Source organism: Ornithorhynchus anatinus, chromosome 21, assembly GCF_004115215.2.
Source record: "Ornithorhynchus anatinus isolate Pmale09 chromosome 21, mOrnAna1.pri.v4, whole genome shotgun sequence".
Lineage (NCBI taxonomy): Eukaryota > Metazoa > Chordata > Mammalia > Monotremata > Ornithorhynchidae > Ornithorhynchus > Ornithorhynchus anatinus.
The window spans coordinates 7,020,727-7,040,931 of NC_041748.1; the positions used below are offsets into that span (position 1 = coordinate 7,020,727).

The 20,205-nt window shown below is 45.6% G+C and overlaps 1 protein-coding gene across 6 annotated transcripts in view; it reads left to right on the forward strand.

Moving 5' to 3' along the window:
- PDE1C (phosphodiesterase 1C) overlaps positions 1-20,205 on the forward strand; it is a 329,099-nt gene extending 308,894 nt beyond the window's left edge. For 2 of the 6 annotated variants that reach the window (XM_029048966.2, XM_029048967.2), the window contains 2 exons: positions 3,228-3,296; positions 19,839-20,205. In XM_029048966.2, the coding sequence (XP_028904799.1) occupies positions 3,228-3,296; positions 19,839-20,008 (239 nt within the window). In that variant the 3' untranslated portion in view covers positions 20,009-20,205. Of the gene's footprint in view, positions 1-3,227; positions 3,297-9,178; positions 9,292-19,838 lie in introns of all 6 variants that reach the window. The other 4 variants (XR_003754187.2, XM_029048971.2, XM_029048970.2 and 1 more) reach the window with 4 other exon arrangements.

Genomic DNA, 20,205 nt, shown 5'->3' on the forward strand with positions numbered 1-20,205 from the left:
CAAGTCCCACATGAGGCTCACAGTTAATCCCCATTTTACAGATGAGGGAACTTAGGCCCAGAGAAGCGAAGTGACTTGCCCACAGTCACACAGCTGACAAGTGGCGGAGCCGGGATTCGAACTCATGACCTCTGACTCCCAAGCTCGGGCTCTTTCCACTGAGCCACGCTGCTTTCCACTGAGCCACGCTGATTATCTCATATATACCCCAGCACTTAGTGCAGTCTTTGCCACAGTAAGCCTCTAATGAATACTGTACTCATCATTAGTATTGCTGTTAATTATATTGCCCCCATCCAGGTAAATAATAATGTTAATACTGATGGTGTTTTTTAAGTGCTTACTATGTGTCAAGCACTGTTCTAAGTGCTTGGGAAGATAAAAGCTAGGCAAGTTGGACACAGTCCCTGTCCCACATGTTGCTCACGGCCTTAATCTCTATTTTAAAGATGAGTTAACTGAGGCCCAGAGAAGTTAAGTGATTTGCCCAAGGCCATACAGCAGACAAGTGGTGGGAGTCAGGATTAGAATCCTGGACCTTCTGACTTCCAGGCCCGTGCTCTTTCTGTAAGGCCATGCTGCTTCAAGACAATAATAATAATAATAATGATGATGATGATGATGGTATTTGTTAAGTGCTTATTATGTGCCAGACACTCGACTTAGTGCTGGGGTGGATTCAAGCAAACCGAGTTGGATTCTGTCCCTGTCCCAAGTGGAGCTCAGTCTTAATCCCCATTTTACAGATGAGGTAACTGAGGTACAGAGAAGCGAAGTGACTTGCCCAAGGTCACACAACAGACAAGTAGCGGAGCCAGGATATGCCACTATTATTATTAATGCCATATTGGGGAATATAATGCTTGCTGCTTGTTGCCTAAGGAAGGAGCGGTGGCCTTTTGAGAAGCAGTGTGGCTCAGTGGAAAGAGCATGGGCTTGGGAGTCAGAGGTCATGGGTTCAAATCCCGGCTCTGCCACTTGGCAGCTGGGTGACTGTGGGCAAATCACTTAACTTCTCTGTGCCTCAGTTCTCTCATCTGTAAAATGGGGATTAAGACTGTGAGCCTCACATGGGACAACCTGCTTACCCTGTATCTACCCCAGCACTTAGAACAGTGCTCTGCACATAGTAAGCGCTTAACAAATAGCAACATTATTATTATTATCATTGGAAAGAGGAAGAGGGGAATATGAAAGGTAGTTTAGCCGAAAGGAAGCGGGAGTTGATTGGATTCTCTCAACAAAAGACTTCGGGGAGAAGGCAGAGTAAGGTGCCCTACCTGGGGCAGAAGGAGGGCTTCCACTCTGCTACCTGCTCCAGTGGGCACCTAGAACTACCCCAGCAAATTAGGAACATTCCTACCACCTTTGGACCAGACCACCTCTTGTTGACCAGCGGAAGAAATTCTCACTGGAGCGGAAACTCTTCCTCAGCCTTGATGCCTGAATGGGGCATTGGTGCGGTTTTTGCGTAACAGGTTCTCGGGTCAAGGAAAACCAACAGTTGGGGGGAACAGATGTGGATAACATGAACACGCAAGAATCTTATGATTTATGACATCTGAATGGGAAAGAATGATGATGAAAATAATTATAATTTTGGCATTTGTTAAGCGCTCACTATGTGCCAGGGACTGTACTAAGTGCTATGGTAGAGTGAAGATCATTAGGTTGGACACAATCTCTGTCCCACAGGGGGCTCACAGCCTAAGAGGGAGCAGCGTGGCAAAGTGGAAAGAGTATTGGCCCGGGAGTCCGAGGATCTGGGTTCTAATTCCTCCTCCACCACTTACCTGCTGTGTGACCTGGGGCAAGTCGCCTAACTTCTCTGTGCCTCAGTTCCCTCATCTGCAAAATGGGGATTCAGTCCCCAGGGCTCCCTCCTACTTAGACTTTCGGCCCCATAAAGGACCTGATCATTTTGTATCTACCCCAGGACTTGACACATAGTAGGTGATTAACAACTGTCACAATCCATATTATTAGGGAGAACAGGTATTTATTCCCCATTTTACAGATGAGGAAACTGAGGCACAGAGAAGTTAAGTGACTTTGTCCAAGATCACACAACAAGAAAGGGACAGAGGTGGGAGTAGAATCCCACAGGCGTCCAAGCCCTTTGTACTAGACAAGCAGAAACTTTCACGTTAGAAATACGTCGGCTTTGTCCAACAAATAAAAAAGCAGTCACCGTTCTTCTCCTCTTCCTTCACTTCCTGATCTTCCTTCTCCTCCTCCTCCTCCTCTCACTCTCTTCCTCCTCTTCTTATTCCTCCTCCTCCTCATTGTCACCAGCAGCATTTATAGAGTGCCGTTCAGGCAGAGGCATGGAATAGAAACCAAAGACAGAGTGCCTGATCTCAAGCAGCGTACAATCTAACGAGAGAGGCAAATGAACACAAATTGCTACATTTACACAATAGGTAAAAGAGTAAGAACCTACCAACATATCCTCAAAAATAAAACTCAGCAGCTGAATTAATAACAAAAAAAACCTCCCATTATTTTTACTGGTCTTTGTTAAGCCCTTGCTGTATTCCGGAAGCTGTACTGAGCACTGGGGTAGGTAAAAGATAATCAGGTTGTTCACGGTCCCTGACCCACACAGGGCTCACAGTCTTAATTTCCATTTTACAGATGAAGTAACTGAGACGCAGAGTAGTGAAGTGACTTGAGAAGCAGCGTGGCTCAGTGGAAAGAGCTCAGGCTGGGGAATCAGAGGTCATGGGTTCGAATCCCCGCTCCGCCGCTTGTCAGCTGGGTGACCTTGGGCAAGTCACTTAACTTCTCTGTGCCTCAGTGACCTCATCTGGAAAATGGGGATGAAGACTGTGAGCCCCACGTGGGACAACCCGATGACCTTGTACCTACCCCAGCGCTTAGAACAGTGCTCGGCACATAGTAAGCGCTTAATACCAACATTATTGTTACTTGCCCACGGTCACACAGCAGACAATGGGCAGAGCTGGGATTAGACCCCAGGTCCTTCTGACTCCCAGATCTTGCTGTATCCACCAGGCCATGCTGCAGCTGGCCTGACACATCCTCAATAGCCCTCTGGCAACAAACTCATTTTGGAAGGTCTTTGAAAATTCACATTTTGAACCCTGAGAAGTTTTGCCAGGGGGACAGCACTTCAGATGAGGAGGTGGATTTTTGACTGCCCACTTTGGGTAAACCCTCAGTGATACCTTCCTTTCCTCTTCTTCCCCTTTTTCTCCAAACAGGTTCCAAGGGTCAGCTTCAGGATTCTCTAGCCCTAAATCCTGCTACATCAAGTCATCTTACATTGCCAGGTCAGTAGAGGCCATCTCTCACAGAGCTTTTCAAAACAATGAGTTACCCTTTAATTGTGTTCACTGATTGACTGACTGAAGGATGGTTATGCAGATACTCACTCTCCCCTCCAACTTAAAAGCCTTATCGAAGGGACGTCTCCTCCAAGAGGCCTTCCCTGACTAAGCCCTCCTCTCTTCTTCTCCCACTCTCTTCTGCGTCACCGTCGCACTTGGATTTGCACCCTTTATTCACCCCACCCTCAGCGCCATGGCACTTCTGTACATCTCCATCAATTTATTTATTTCTATTAGTGTCTGTCTCCCCATCTAGACTCCTAAGCTCATTATGCTCAGGGGAATGAATCTGCCAACTCTGCTGCGCTAAACTCTCCCAAGCGCTGAGTATAGTGCTCTGCAAACAGAAAGCGCTCAATAAATGCCATCGATTAATTGATTGAGCAACAAACCAGCCTCCTTTATGACACGGGACGAACACTGAGGCTATCATGGGTCAGGGCGAACCTCCAAGGTACTTGGCGGAACTGTGTGGTGTTTGGTTTCATTGATCTTTGTATTTAGGGATCCATCTATCTTCATGTTTAAGGATAATTTCCCCTCCATCCCGGCTAATTGTCTCCCGAGGGATGTTTGTGGGCTGCCCTTTTCTTTAAACTTATTAAATGGTGTTTGTTAAGCAGCATGGCATAGTGGATAGAGCAGAAGTCTGGGAGTCAGGAGGTCATGTGTTCTAATCCAGACTCTGCCACTTGTCTGCTGTATGATCTTAGGCAAGCCGCTTCTCTTCTTTATGCCTCAGTTACCTCATCTGTCAAATGGGGATTGAGACTGTGAGCCCTACATGGGACAGGAGCCAGTGTCATATCCGGCTTGTACTCCAGTGCTTCATTAGTAAGTTGCACATAGTAATAAATAAATACCATCACTATTTTAATAATAATAGTAAAAATAATCATGATAGATTGATATTTATTCATTCATTCAATCAATAGTATTTACTAAGCGCTTAATGTGTATAAAGTACTGTACTAAGCTCTTGGGAGAAGATATGTTCCTTTTGGGTGTCTTACAGGGATTCTATCCCTTTCTGGTGCTCTTTTTTCTGTCCACTCTCTTAGCCCACTTTTCCAAACCCAAATCTTCCCCCATAATTGGCTAAACTCCTGCTGATGTCACCAGGTAAGTGATTGACATCTCCTGTGAAGAGAAGCAGCGTGGCTCAGTGGAAAGAGCCTGGGCTTTGGAGTCAGAGCTCATGAGTTCGAATCCCAGCTCTGCCACCTGTCAGCTGTGTGACTGTGGGCAAGTCACTTAACTTCTCTGTGCCTCAGTTACCTCATCTGTAAAATGGGGATGAAGACTGTGAGCCCCACGTGGGACAACCTGATTCCCCCGTGTCTACCCCAGCGCTTAGAACAGTGCTCTGCACATAGTAAGCGCTTAACAAATACCAATATCATCATCCTGTGAAAGAGCTTTCTCTCTGAGGCAAAGTTTAAAGAGTGACCAGTTTCTCTCTTGAAGAAATCTCCAGGCCTTTCCCTTTTTCCCTTGGGCAGGTTAAACTCATGGAATGGGTACGATCTTAAGTCATCCTTAAGCACTGACCTCGAAGACCTTTTCAGATTGGTATAAGTCTCTTGGTATATTGGAATCTGTTTTGGGTCCCTCCAGGATTGTTGGAGAGCTAAGACAGGTTGGTTTACCCATGGACTGCTCATGTTTTAGAATCTTAACTCTGCCTCTGGGTGAATTAATTCCATTTCCAGCCAACCTCTTCCCCTCAGGAAGTATACACCTAGGCTGTGAGTCCCATGTGGGACATGGACTGTATATGACCTAATTATCTTGTAATAATAATAATTGTGGTATTTGTTAAGTGCCTATTATGTGTCAGGCACTGAACTAAATGCCGGGGTAGATTCAAGGAAATCAGGTTGGACACAGTCCCTGTCCCACATGGGGTTCACAGTCTTAATCCTCATTTTACAGATGAGGTCACTGAGGCACAGAGAGGGGAAATGACTGGCTCAGGGTCACCCAGGAGGCAAGTGGCAGAGACGGGATTAAAACCCAGGTCCTCCTGACAAGCAAGCCTGTGGTCTATCCATCAGGCCACACTGCTTCTCTACCTATCCCAAAGCTTATTACAGTGCCTTGGCTCACAGTAAGTGCTTAACAAATCCCATGATCATCGGGTCTATGTTCCTGAGGCACCAGTTGGGACTGGGAAATTTCCTGGTTAATGCTGGTGCTGCAGAGAAGACAGCCAGTTTCCCTTTCTACTCTTCTGGCTTGGGAAAAGAAGAGGAATTTTCTCCCACTAGGAGTGAGTCTTTGCCTGAAAATTCTCCCGAGTGATCAATATTGTGCAATTAGTCATCATGTTTAAAATATACCATCTCCAGTGCAGCTGCTGTTTACGTGTTATTTATCATAGCTTTTTGCTTGTTTCTCCTGGTAGTTTCTAAAGCTCTGGTTTGTGGGAAAGATAAAGTGTGACTCCATGGGAAGCAGTGTTGCTTAATGGATAGATCCTGGGCCTGGGAGTCAGAAGGACCTGGGTTCTAATCCCAGCCCCACCACTTGTCTACTGGGTGACCCTAAGCCAGTAGTTTCCTTTCTCTGTGCCTCAGTTCCCTCATCTGTAAATTGGGGATGAAGACTGTGAACACCATGTGGGATAGGGACTGTGTCCAACCTGATTAGCTTGTAGCGAACCCAGCACTTAGAACAGTGTCTGACATGTAGTAAATGCTTAACAAATACCTTTATTATTATTATTATTATTATTATTATTAAAGTTGGTCATTTTATAAAGACTGTCATCTTTAAATGATTGTAGATTGCTTGACCACAGTGTATTAGCAGTAAAGAAGAGGGCCAGAGAAGGTCATAGGGTCAACATGACCTTGACCGCAATTTATTTATTTACATCAATGTCTGTCTCCCTCTCTAGACTGTAAGCTCTTTGTGGGCAGGGAACGTGTCTTCCAACTCTGTTAAACTGTATTCTCCCAAGTGCTTAGTACAATGCTCTGCACACAATAAGTGCTAAATAAATATGACTGCCTAAAAAGATGATCACGGGTGTAGGGAGTTAGGGATAAAATGGCATGGTCCCTGGAGATATGAATCCATCAGGACTGTTTGATCACACGATCCTCTTGGTATATCCTAGCTTTATTAACAACAATAATAATAATAATATGTGTTATGTGTTAAGCGATTCCTATGTGCCAAGCACTGTTGTAAACTTTGCCTGTCTGGGTCAAATGGGTCTCAAGGTCAGGGATGCTAAGACCGAGGTGGAAACTTTCTCAAGGTTACACAGAAGACAAGTTGTGGAGTTGGACCTCCTCCTCCTCCTCCACTTCATCTTCTTCTTCTCCTCCTCCTCTCTCTCCTTCTCCTTCTCCTCTTCCCTCTCCCCCTTCTTTCCCTTCTTCTCTTTCTAGTGCATACTGCTTTAAAAAGTTTTAGCAATCTTTTTTTTATTTGTGCCACCCTCTTGTATTTCACCCAGTTTGAAAAGAACCATATATTATCTCGGTTGGTTTTCAGCCTTCCTCCCTCCCACCTCTCTTACCCCTGAAGCAGTGGTTAAAACCACATGATGTGGGGGGAATACTGGTGTTTGCCAGAACCCAGAACGTAATGACGTTGTTGCAAGTGGAATGTCTGCATTGGACATTTGGGAACACATCTACATTCATTTCCTCAGTGCAGTCGATGATGGATCCATTAATGCAGAGACAGGCAGACCAGAAGGGGATAGAGAAACAGCATGGTGGATAGAGCATAGGCCTCGGAGTCAGAAGGTCATGGATTCTAATCCCAGCTCCTCCACCTCTCTGCTGTGTGACCTTGGGCAACTCACTTCTCTTCTCTGTCCCTCAATTACCTCATGTGTAAAATGGAGATTGAGGTTGTGAAACCCCACTCGGGACAGGGACTGTGTCCAACCTGATTTGCTTGTATCCTCCCTAGTGATTAGTTCAGTGCCTGGAACATAGTGAATGCTTACAGATACCACAGTTATTATTATTATTTTACTAGGAATGCCTGGTTGGAGGGATTTTTTTTGTCCAGTTCTAGTGAGGCAAACACTGTAAAATAGTTGTGGGCAGGGAACATGTCCACCAACTCTGTTGTACTGGTATCTCCCAAACACTCAACACAGTGCTCTGTGCACAGATAGCACTCAAAAAATACCATTAATTGATTGATGGATTGAATGGAAAGGTATATATATATATATATATATATAATTATATATAGTATGTGTCAAGTGCTTACTATGTGACAAACACTATTCTAAGCACTGGGGTAGCAACAAGTTGATTAGGTCGGACACAGTCCCTGTCCCACACGAAGTTCACAGTCTAAGTAGGAGGGAGATCAGGTACTTAATCCCCATTTTACAGTGGAGGGAACTGAGGTACAGATCAGCAAAGTTACTTGCCCAAGGTCACACAGCAAGCAATCGGCAGACCTAGGATTAGAACCCAGGGCCCCCGACTTCCGAGTCCAAGCTCTTTCCACTATGCACGGAGAAGCAGTGTGGCTCAGTGGAAAGAGCCCGGGCTTGGGAGTCAGAGGTCACAGGTTTGAATCCCGGCCCTGCCACTTGTCAGCTGTGTGACTATGCGCAAGTCACTTCACTTCGCCAAGCCTCAGTTCCCTCATCTGTAAAATGGGGATGAAGACTGTGAGCCTCACGTGGGATAACCTGATTACCCTGTATCTACCCCAGCGCTTAGAACAGTGCTCTACACATAGCAAACGCTTAACAAATACCAACATTATTATTATGCCGCGCTGCTCCTTTTTTCTACATTTTTCCTCCCTCTCTCCCTCCCCTGAGCGAGGGAGCGGGCACAATAATAAGAGAATGAAAATGGGAAAAGAAGAGCAGTCTAGCAAATTATTCTGTTTAGAAGTGCGCTGCTAAAGAAGCCAATGGATCAGGGGAATTCCCAGAAATTAACTAAAGATGCAGGTGAGGCACCATCACCATTAGAATGCAAATTCTTCAGTAATAATAATAATAATAATAACTGTGGTGTTTTATAAGTACTTACTATGTTTCAGGCACGGTTCTAAGCGCTGGAATTGATACAAGCAAATCGGATTGGACACAGATCCTGTGTCGAGTGGGGCTCACGGTCTCCATACACATTTTGCAGAAGAGGGAACTGAGGCCCAGACAATTGAAGTGCCTTGCCCAGGGTCATACAGCAGATAAGTGAGAGAGCTGGGATTAAAGGTCCGGAGTTGGGTCTCTTGCTTATGTTTGACTCTCCCAAGCACTCAGTACAGTGTTTGGCACCCAGTAGGTGCTCAATAAATCCTATTCACTGAGAGATCAATGGATGGATGAGCTCTCACTTCCCAGAGCTAAGGTGCGGGACATTTCCCTCCTCCTCCCCCGGAAGCCTCTGTGATGCGGTAATTCCTCGATTCTGGAGATTTGTTCTTTCCAGCCTTTTCCGCCACGGGATCCGTGGACGCGAGCGAGCACGAGGACGGCTGCGAATGGAGAGGCCCGACGAAGGCCGGAAACAGCACAAGTATTTACGTCCTTTAGACCCAGCGTGGAGTGCTAATAAAGCATCCCCAGTCAGAGCAGGGAAGGGGGTCCTGGGGGAGACTGGATCATGGCCGTTACCCGGATTGATTTGAAGATCATCAGGTAACCACCCTGGAATCTCTCTGCTAAATTAGCCTGTTGCTCCTCCTTCCGGCTGCTAGGTTTCATTGTAGAGTTAGCCGTAGATCTGCCTGGCTTGGTTCCCTCAATCCTCGTTGCCGTGCAACTTACCCCGCTGAAGAAATGATGGCCACACGTGCAAATAACTCTGCTGTGTGTCTTCTTTCAGGAGACTATAGATAAGACACCGGAAGAACTTCCAGGGGAGAAAAAAGACAGCTCTGAAAGTGGAAGGCATTTTAGGCCGCGAGGTTCAGCCAAGAGAAAAGTGCCGGTCGTTGTGTAAGTTCTGAGGGGGATTCACTCCCACCACCTACGGTGTTCTGGGCTTGCCCGGGGTTGTTCTAGGTTGAACATCATAGTGGAGAGATAGGCTTACTATTTCTTACTAGCCACGTGGCATAGCGAGGAGCAGCATGGCTTAGTCGAAAGAGCCTGGGCCCCAAAGTCGGAGGACCTGGGTTCTCATCCCGGCTTTGCCAGTTGCCTGCTCTGTGACCTTGGGCGGTCACTTAACTTCTCTGTGCCTCAGTTACCTCATCTATAAAAATGGGGATTAAGACTGTGGGACTGTGTCCAACCCAATTATCTTACATCTACCCCAGTGCTTAGTACATCTGGTCCATAGTAAGAGCTTAACAAATACCACAAATATTATTATTATCAGGGACGGTGCCTGACCTGATTATCTTCATACAACCCAGCACTTAGAACAGTGTAGGACACATAGTAGGAGCTTTAAGAAATACCAAAATAATTGCAATTAAAATAAGCAAGAGGTGAAACTCTTCACCTTCCCTTGCTCCGCCCTCAGTGATATTTATGGAGTAGTTACTGTGTGCAAAGCACTGTACTAAGTGTTTGAAAGAGGACAATACAGCAGAGTTGGTAGACATGATCCCTGCCCTTGAGGAAGCAACATGGCCTCGTGGAAAAAGCACAGACCTGGGAGTCAACGGATCTGTGTTCTAATTCCATCTCTGCCATGTACCTGCTATGTGACTTTGGGCAAGTCATTTAACTTCTCGAGTGCCTCAGTTTCCTCATCTGCAAAATGGGGATTCAATACCTGTTCTCCCTTAGTTTGTGAACCCAAGTGGGACCCGATGATCTTGTATCGACTCCAGGGCTGAGGACAGTTCTTGGCGCATAGTAAGGGCTTAACCAATACCACAATTATTATGAAGGAGTTTACAGCAGAATCGTCCCCAACACTCCTGGGGAGGATAGGGTGCCAAGATGCCACTAAAGGGAAAATGTGATTTTCCCCCTTGAAGGAAGCAGTGTGACGTCGTGGATAGTGAAGTTCCTGGGTTCTAATCCCAGTTCCGCCACTTGTCTGCTGTGGGGCCTTTGGCAGGTCATTTCACTCGTCTGGGCCTCACTTCCCTCATCTGTAAAATGGGGATTAAGACTGTGAGCCCTATGTGGGACAGGGACTCTGTCCAATCCAATTACCTTGTGGCTATCCCAAGCCTCAGTACAGTGCCTGGCAAATAGTAAGCACTTACCAAATACCACAATTATCACTCATTATTGCCACAAACACTAAATCCCCTAAAGGCAATATCTCAGTGGGTCCAGGTTCTTCCCATAATCCCACTCTGCCTCAGGAGAAATGATTCCTTCTCATTTAACCCTCTTAAGTGACAAACACTCCTAAGGATGCGGTTGGATTTGCAGCTTTTATTCATCCCTCCCTCAGTCCCACAGCACTTACATAAATAGCTATAATCTATTTGTTTCTATCTGTGTCTGTTTCTTCCGCTGTACTGTAAATGTGTTGTGGTCAGGGAACATGTTTACCAATTCTGTTATGCTCTCCCAAGAGCTTGGTACAGTGCTCCGCACACAGTAAGTTCTCAGGAAATATCACTGATTGATTGAGGAAACTGAGGCACAGAGAAGTTAAGGGTCTTGCCCAAGGTCACACAGCAGACAATGTGCTCGAGATGACAGGTGAACACAGCCACGAAAATCATCCTAATTCCAAATTTGCAGATTCCATAGGCCACCATCTTTCTGGTCAAGCAAGCTGGTCTACCCAGAGAGAAAGAGATCATTTTTCCTCTAGTATGAGTTCTGCTTAGCAAAACTGGGCTTTGCTGATGTTTCCATTCTGTCCCATATTCCTAATCGGCCGATTTAGACTTTCTGACCACTTGAATCCAAATTGAATCTTTGGGTGGTGCCATTTTAAACCTCCCAATATCTGCCCTGTAGATTGTTATTACTTCTTAGTATTTGTTAAGCATTTTCTATGTGTCAAGCGCTGTATTAAGCGCTGGGGTAGATACAAGATAATCCGGTCCCACATGGACTCACGGTCTTGGTTCACAAAAATGTTCTTGGCGTGTGAAGAATTTATTTCAGGGGCTCTGAAGATGAAAATTGAGAAGCAGCATGTCCTAGAGGATAGAGCATGGGCCTGGGCGTCAGAAGGACCTGGGTTCTAATCGTGGCTCTGCCACTTGTCTGCTGTGTGATCTTGAGCAAGTCCTTCACTTCTCTGAAAAATGGGGACTGTAAAATGGGAACTGGGAGCCCCTTGGGAGGCATGGCCGTGTCCTAGATGATTATCTTGTATCTATGCTAGAACTAAGTACAGTGCCTGGCACATAGTAAGCACTTAACAAATACCATACAAAAAAAAATTATAGGGGCCTCTCTGTCTTCTCCGTCTAGATGGGTTTAACCAATTGATTCCCCGGCTTTCCCAAAGCTCAGTGAAAATCATCCCATCTTCCAGATCTTACCCCCAGGTCTTCAAATGCACAATGTACTCTGGTATGAAAGTATGTAAAGGTTTTTGCCTGGAATACTAGTTTCTAGAACTAGAAACTTAGAGTATAGTCTGCTTTCTGTGATATGACTTGTAATAAGATATAATAAATGCTTCGACGTTTCTTATCCACTGGAGTAAGTTGTGTATTATTTTCAGAAAGCAGAATGACACCTCCAAAAAACACATCGTCAGGTACCTTTTGAAGACATAATGACCAATGGAAGTCAATGATCTGGGATCATCTTACTATCCATGTTAGAGCTGCCTTAAAAATATATCTCAAGGTGGTTTTCTGTGTCTGTCCTCTCCTAGGTATTGAGCATAGTGAGAAACAGCGTGGTCTAGTGGAAAGAGCACAGATCTGGAAATCAGAGGACCTAGGTTCTAATCCTGACTCCGCCACCTGTATGCCGTGTGACCTTGGGCAAATTACTTCACTTCTCTGGGCCTCAGGTCTCTTTTCTGTGAAATGGGGATTTACTACCTGTTCTCCCTCCTACTCAAACAGATTCAAGCTGATCTGTTTGGACACAGTCCGTGTCCACATGGGGCTCACGGTCTTAATTCCCATTTTATAGATGAGGTCACTGAGGTCCAGGGAAGTGAAGTGACCTGCCCTAGGTCACCCAGCAGACAAGAGGCAGAGCTGGGTCACCAGGTCCATCTGACTCCCAGGGCCATGCTCTATCCACTAGGCCATGATGACACTGAAACCATAAAAAATTTTCATATTAGACAGGTAATTGCTCTCCCCCACTTCAAAGCCTCGAAGGCCTATCTCTTCCAAGAAGCCTTCCCTGATTGAGCCCTCCTCTCCTCTTCTCCCCCTCCCTTCTGCGCCACTCTTACTTGCTCCTTCATTCATCCTCCCTCCCAACCCCACAGCACATACGTATATATCTGTATAAATCTATAACTTGTTTGTCTATTCATTTATTTATATAAATGTCTGTCTCCCCCTCTAGACCGTGAGCTCGTTGTGGGCAGGAATGTGTCCGTTTGCCACTGTATTCTCCCAAGAGCTTAGTACAGTGCTCTGCACACAGTAAACACTCAGTAAATACCACTGAATGAATCAGTGAATGAAGAAAACCACTTTGACTCTTGATTCTCAAAGGTTAAGCCAGACAAGGCGCTCGGGTCCTTTCTGACTCCTCCCCCACGCCTTTCTTTCTCCATTTGGATGGCCACGGAGTCTCCTGTCATGAACTGACTGCCCATTTAGGAAGTCCTCAGCACCGAGAACCTGTGCAATAGGAGTTGGTTATAGTAGTTGTGTGTGCACTTTAAACTGGAAAAGCCCTGAGGGCCACGAGCCAGCTCTAATTCTCCACCCTGGATTCTCTCACTGCAATTAGTACAGTACTCTGCATGCAGTAAGCGCTTAATAAATACTACTATTACATTGTAAGCTCATCTCTAGACTGTAAGCTCATTGTGGGCAGGGAATGCATCTATTCATTGCTATATTGTACTCACCCGAGGGCTTAGTACAGTGCTCTGCACACAGAAAGCGCTCAATAAACATGAATGAATGAATGAAAGTGCCACTCTTTGTCTTTCTCACCCCTGCCAGCTATAATCCTGCTGGGGAGACCGTGGTCTAGTGGATAGAGGCCAGACCTGGGTGTCAGAAGACCTGGGTTCTAATCCTGGCTCTGCCTCTTGTCGGCTGTGTGATCTTGGCTAAGTCCCTTAATTTCCCTGGGCCTCAGTTCCCTCATCTGTAAAATGGGGACTGTGAGCCCCACGTGGGACATGGATTGTGTCTAACATAATTAGCTTGTATCTACCCCAGCGCTTAGCACAGTGCCTGGCACATAGTAAGCGCATAACAAATACCGTTCAAATGAGGGACCACGCAGGCCGAGATGCAGCATGTTGCAAAAGTGCGTGCAGGAATTTTCTGCCCGGAATCCATGCACCATATCATGCCAACGCCAGGCCTTAGTGCCAGCGGCCAATAGATGGGTGTCATTCATTCATTCACATTTATTGAGCGCTTACTGTGTGCAAAGCACTGTACTGGGTGCTTTGTTAGCTATTTTCTGGATTCCTGCGGAACCCATCAATCGTGGTGCCTGACTGGGTTCTAATCTCTGCTCCGCCACTTGTCTGCTACGTTACCTTGGACAAGTAACTTCATGTCTCCATGCCTCAGTTTTCTTATGGGGATAAAGACTCTGAGCCCCCTGTGGGACGAAGACTGTGTCCAACCTGATACCAGTGCTTAGTATGTGCCTGGCACAGGAAATGATGAACAAATTCCACAATCATTGTTATTAATGTGTCCCAATTACAGACTAGTCAAGCAATGTGGATTACTGTACTTCGTTGTGGGGTGGGAATGTGTCCCTTTATTGTTATATTGTACTTTCCCAAGTACTTAGTTCAGTGCTTTGCACACAGAAAGTGCTCAATAAATGCAATTGAATGAATGAATTACCTTCGGCTATTCAGCGTTCACTCCTCCCTCAACCCCACAGCACTTATGTGCTTGTTTTTAAGTTGCACACTTTATTTCTTTATTTCTTTCTTATTGTCTAATTATTGTAATGATTTCTTTATTATTGTCGGTCTTCCCCTCTAGACTAAGCTTGCCGTGGGCAGGGACATGTCTGCCGACTCCACTGTAAGGACCTAAGTGCTTAGGACAGGGCTCCGCACGTAGCATGTTCAATAAATACCGTCGATGGATAGATTGACTGATAGAAGCCCATGTAAGAGGAAAAATCTCATCAACTGTATTTACAGAAATTCATTCATTCATTCAATCGTATTTATTGAGCGTTTACTGCGTGCTGAGCATTATCCTAAGCACTTGGGAGAGTCCAGTAGAGCAAAGCCTTCTTAGAGTCTGCCTCAAGGAAGACCAGTTTTTTGGAAGAATCTGGATTCTCCTGGCTGAATTAGAGTATCATTCATTCATTCATTCAATCATATTTAGTGAGCGCTTACTATGTGCAGAGCACAGTACTAAGCACTTGGAATGTACAATTCGGCAAAAGATAGAGACAATCCTTGCCCAACAACTGGCCCACAGTCTAAACGGGGGCAACAAACAACAAAACAGAGAAGCAGCGTGGCTCAGTGGAAAGAACCTGGGCTTGGGAGTCAGAGGTCATGGGTTCGAATCCTGACTCTGCCACTTACTGTGTGACTGTGGGCAAGTCACTTAACTTCTCTGGCCCTCAGTTCCCTCATCTGTAAAATGGGGACGAAGACTGTGAGCCTCAAAGGGGGGGCAACCTGATTACCTTGTATCTACCCCAGCGCTTAGTACATAGTAAGCGCTTAACAAATACCAACATTATTAAAACAAAACAAAACAAGTAGTCTGGCATCAATATCATCAAGATGAATAGAATCATAGATATATACACATCATTAACAAAATAAATAGAATAAATACAATATATATATTGTGTATATATAAATAATATACACAATATGTCAGCAACAGTGAAGGGTCTCAGGGGTTTCTACTGGTAGCTCCAGCTTCCAGCAAGTGTAACTCAATCAATCAACTTCCAGCAAGTGTAACTCAATCAATCAATTAATCAGTGGTATTTACTGAGCACTTGTGCAGAACACTGAACTAAGCACTTGGGAGAGTAATAATAATGTTGGTATTTGTTAAGCGCTTACCATGTGCAGAGCACTGTTCTAAGCGCTGGGGTAGATACAGGGTCATCAGGTTGTCCCACATGAGGCTCACAGTCTTAAGCCCCATTTTACAGATGAGGCAACTGAGGCACAGAGAAGTTAAGTGACTTGCCCACAGTCACACAGCTGACAAGTAGCAGAGCCAGGATTCGAACCCATGTCCTCTGACTCCCAAGCCTGTGCTCTTTCCACTGAGCCAAGCTGCTTCTCAGGTTACAGTACAATAGATCTGGTAGACACAACCTCGGCCTTCAGTGAGTTTGCAGTCTAATAGGGGAGGCAGACATTGAAAGAAATGACAGGTAGGAGAGGAAACAGGTGTGAATAAGGGCTGTGAGGGTGATAAGCGCTCAGTAAATAAGGTTGAATGAATGAATGAATGGAAAGGTTCCCTGAAGCTAATCCGAACAGAGTCCAGAATGTTTGTAAGCTCCTTGTGGGCAGGGAGTGTGTCTGTTTATTGTTACATTGTACTCATTAGAGAAGTAGCGTCGCTTGGTGGAGAGAGTACGGGCTTAAGCGTCAGAGGTCATGGGTTCTAATCCCATGGAGATCCCATAGGGGAAGCAGCGTGGCTCAGTGGAAATAGCCCGGGCTTGGGAGTCAGAGGTCTTGGGTTCTAATCCCGGCTCCGCCGCCCGTCAGCTGTGTGACCTTGGGCGGGTCAGTTAACTTCTCTGTGCCTCAGTTACCTTATCGGTAAAATGGGGATGAAGACTGTGAGCCCTGTGTGGGTCAACCTGATTATCTTACATCTAACCCAGTGCTTAGAACAGTGCTTGGCACATAGTAAGCGTTTAACAAATACCAATTTTTTTTTATTATTAAGTGCTGTGGGGCAGGGGTGGGGATAGAGTAAAGGGAGCGGGTCGGGGCAATGGGGAGGGGAGGGGGAGCAGACTTGTCTGCCATGTGATCTCGGGCCAGTCACTTCACTTCTCTGGACCTCAGTCACCTCACCTGGAAAGTGAGACCATGAGCCCCATGTGGGGCAGGGGCTGTGTCCAACCCGATCAGCTTGTACCCACCCCAGCGCTTAGGATAGTGCTTCTCACATAATAAGCCCTTAACAAATACCACAATGATTACTACGGTTACATCAGTTCCTAGACCTCATGCCTTCTCTCTCATGGGCTCAGATCACCTTTTCAGGCCCCTCCAGAAGGCAGAGTTGGCTTTCAAAACGAAAAAGTTCTTTCAGGTTTCTTTGGAACAGAGAATGTGTCCCTTCAATTCTGTACTTGCCTAGCAACTAGTGAAGTACACTGCAGCCTGGCCTCGTGGAAAGAGCACAGGCCTGGCAGTCAGAAGACCTCGGTTCTAATCCTAGCTCTGCCGCTCGCCTGCTCTGTGATCTTGTGCCTCGGTTTCCTCACCTGTAAAATGTTAATTCAGTATCAGTTCTCCCTCCCCTTAGACTGTGAACCTCATGTTGGACAGGGACTACATCTGACCTTATCTTCTAGCTACCACAGTGCTTGGCACATAGTAAATGCTTAACGAAGACAACAATTATTAGTATTACGTGGTCTCCCGTTAAACACGACTACTTATTTTGATAGCGTCTAACAAAGCACCTCCTCCTGTACTTGAAGACATTTTTCTCCTCTAACAGTACATTCTCATAAATTTCACAGTGTGTTACGTGGGAAGTTTTTAAAAGCTTTTAATGCTGAAGTGGAGCGAGCACATTATGTTTCGCTGGGTAATTTCGCCCAAACCAGGCTTGAGGGAACGCACACCGTAATCTAATGGTTCTCTCCGGTTCTTTTTGTGGTTTAATACGCGGGACGTCTCCTGCTTCCGGTTCGGCCGTCGACGGCCGTGGCCGCCATTAGAAATAAAAAGCCTTTAAGTGCTAAGAAACGACAAGGCCGATCGGATTTCCAATCAGGGAATTTCCCGTCTGGACAAGTGATCCCGATGGCCTCTTCTTATGGCTTTCACCTTCTCAACTTCCACCTACCCAATGAACCACCTCCCGCCCCCGCCCCGACCAAGGAATATACGAATTCCATTGGAATTCCACACGGATGCTCAGTGATCCACGGCAACTTTATTTGAAGCAGAGTAAGATGCTTCAACCGGGTTTTTTTCCTATTCGCATGCCAATTTTAGCACTTATTCATATCCTCCTAGGGACTTGTGTCTGTTCATTCGGTCTTATTCATTGAGCGCTTACTGTGTGCAGAGCACTCTACTCAGTGCTTAACTAAATGTGTATTCTTTATCTTGATCACACTATCAATTGACAGATAGTATTTAGAGAGAGCTTACTGTGTACAGAGCAATGTACTAAATGCTTGGGAAAGAGTAATACAACAGAGATACTTTCCTTCCCCACAAGGAGTAAATGATTTTCTGTTTATCGCCATTAGGGCGGATGCTTCTTGTGGGTAGGGAACAGGTCTCTTGGTTGGTCTACATTTCACAGGCTTCCAGTGTGATCCATGACACTGAGTGGAAGCACAGTAATGCTTACTACTACGTCTCGCAATCAGTAGATCTATGGTATTTATTGAGCGCTTACTGTGTACAGAGCACTGGGAAGGTACAGCACAACAAAGTGCTCAAGGAATAAATCCTTTGCTGTTTATGTCTTCCATCTGAGTGGAAGCTGCTTGTGGGCAGGGAATATATCACTTGGCTCTTCTATCCTGGTCAAGCTTCTAGTTCATGAAATCGAGGGGAAATGCCAAAATGCCTTTACTACTATCACCACCGTGGCCTAGTGGATAGAGCCTGGGCCTGGGAGTGAGAAAGTCAAGGGTTCTAATCCCAGCTCTACCACGTCTGCTGTGTGACCTCGGGCGAGTCGCTTTACTTCTCGTGCCTCAGCTGTAAAGTGGGAATAGAGACCGTGAGCCCCATGTGGGACAGGGACTTTGTCCAGCTTGATTTGCTTGTATTCGCCCCAGCACTTGGTAGAGTGTTTGGCCCATAGTAAGGGCTTAACAAATACCACAATTATTAAACTAAGCTCCCCTTTCCCTCTCCCATCGCCCCGACTCGCTCCCTTTGCTCTACCCCCCTCCCAGCCCCAGCGCACTTGTATTTATATGTACATATTTATAATTCTATTTATTTATACTAATGATGCATATCTACCTATAATTCTCATTTATTTATATCGATGCTATTGATGTCTGTTTACTTGTTTTGATGTCTGTCTCTTCCCTTCTAGACTGTGAGCCCGTTGTGGGCAGGGATTGTCTCTGATGCTAAATTGAACTTTCCAAGCACTTAGTACAGTGCTCTGCACACAGTGAGCACTCAATAAATATGATTGAATGACTAAATACAATTGAATGAATGCTACTACATCAATCAGTCAGTCAGTAAACGGTATTTATTGAGAGCTTACTATGTGCGGAGCACTTTACTAAGCATTTAGGAGAGTATAGTACGAAAGAGATGGATATATATGTTCCTTGCCCACAAGGAGCAAATACTTTTATGTTTATGTCCTCCATTCGAGATGAAGATTCTTTTGGGCAGAGAATAAGTTACTTGGTTCTCCTATACCTTCCAAGCTTCTAGTACAGTGCACGGCAAAGAGTGGATATACAGAACTGCTATTCCTGCTGCTTCCAGGCCTCCTATTACATCAATCGATCAATCAGTGGTATTTACTGAGTGCTTCCTGTGTGCGGAGCACTGTACTAAATGCTGTAAAGCAGCATGGCCTAGTGGATAGAGCACAGGCCTGGGAGTCAGAAGGACCTGAGTTCTCATCCTGTCTCTGCTCTTGCCTGCTGTGTGATCTTAGGCAAGTCAATTCATGTCTCTGGGCCTCAATTACCTCACCCGTAAAATGGGACTTAAGACTGTGAGCCCCACATGGGAAAGGGTCTGTGTCCAACCTGATTAGCTCGAATCCACCCCAGAACTTAGAAGAGTGCTTGATGCATAATAAGTGCTTAACAAATACCATCATCATCACTATTATTATGATTGTTATTTAACAAATGCCATCATCATCATTATTATTATGATTGTTATTATTTTTGTAATGCAGTAGAGTTAGTAACTAGAGGAGCCAGAGAGTCAGAAGCAATGGGCTTTACTATAGTATTAATAATGATAGTACTAGTTAAGCACTTATTATGTGCCATGCACTGGGGTAGATGCAAGTTAAGCGGGTTGGAGACAGTCCCTGTCCCACATGAGGCTCACACTCTTAATTCCCATTTTTCAGATGAGATAGCTGAGGTACAGAGAAGTAAAATGACCTGCCCAAGATCACACAGCAGACACGCGGCAGAGCCTGGATCAGAACTCATGTCCTTCCGATTCCCGGGCCCGTGCTCTATCCACTCGGCCACACCGTTTCTCATTATGTAGCTAACCCCTGCCTATCTGTTTTTCCCCTCTGCAGTCATCAAGCCTCCTCTACGTCATTTCAAAAGACCAGCCTATGCGTCAGCCACCTACGCACCATCTGTTCCAAAGAAAGGCGACGGCCACCCAGTGAAGTATAAGATGCTCGACCAGAGAGTCAAAATGAAAAAAATCCAAACCATCTCTCAGAACTGGAACCGCAAATAGGCAGAAGGAAGGGGGAGAGGGAGAGAGAAAAACGGTGTCTACTGGATCCCCTCTAGTTCCTCTAGAACTCTCCAAGAAGATTATCCCGGGACCTTAGAGAGGGAGGGTCCAAACACGGGCAGAAGCTGAAGATTAGTCATTCGGTCATATTTACTGAGCGCTTACTGTAGTAATGATAATAATAATTGTGATACTGG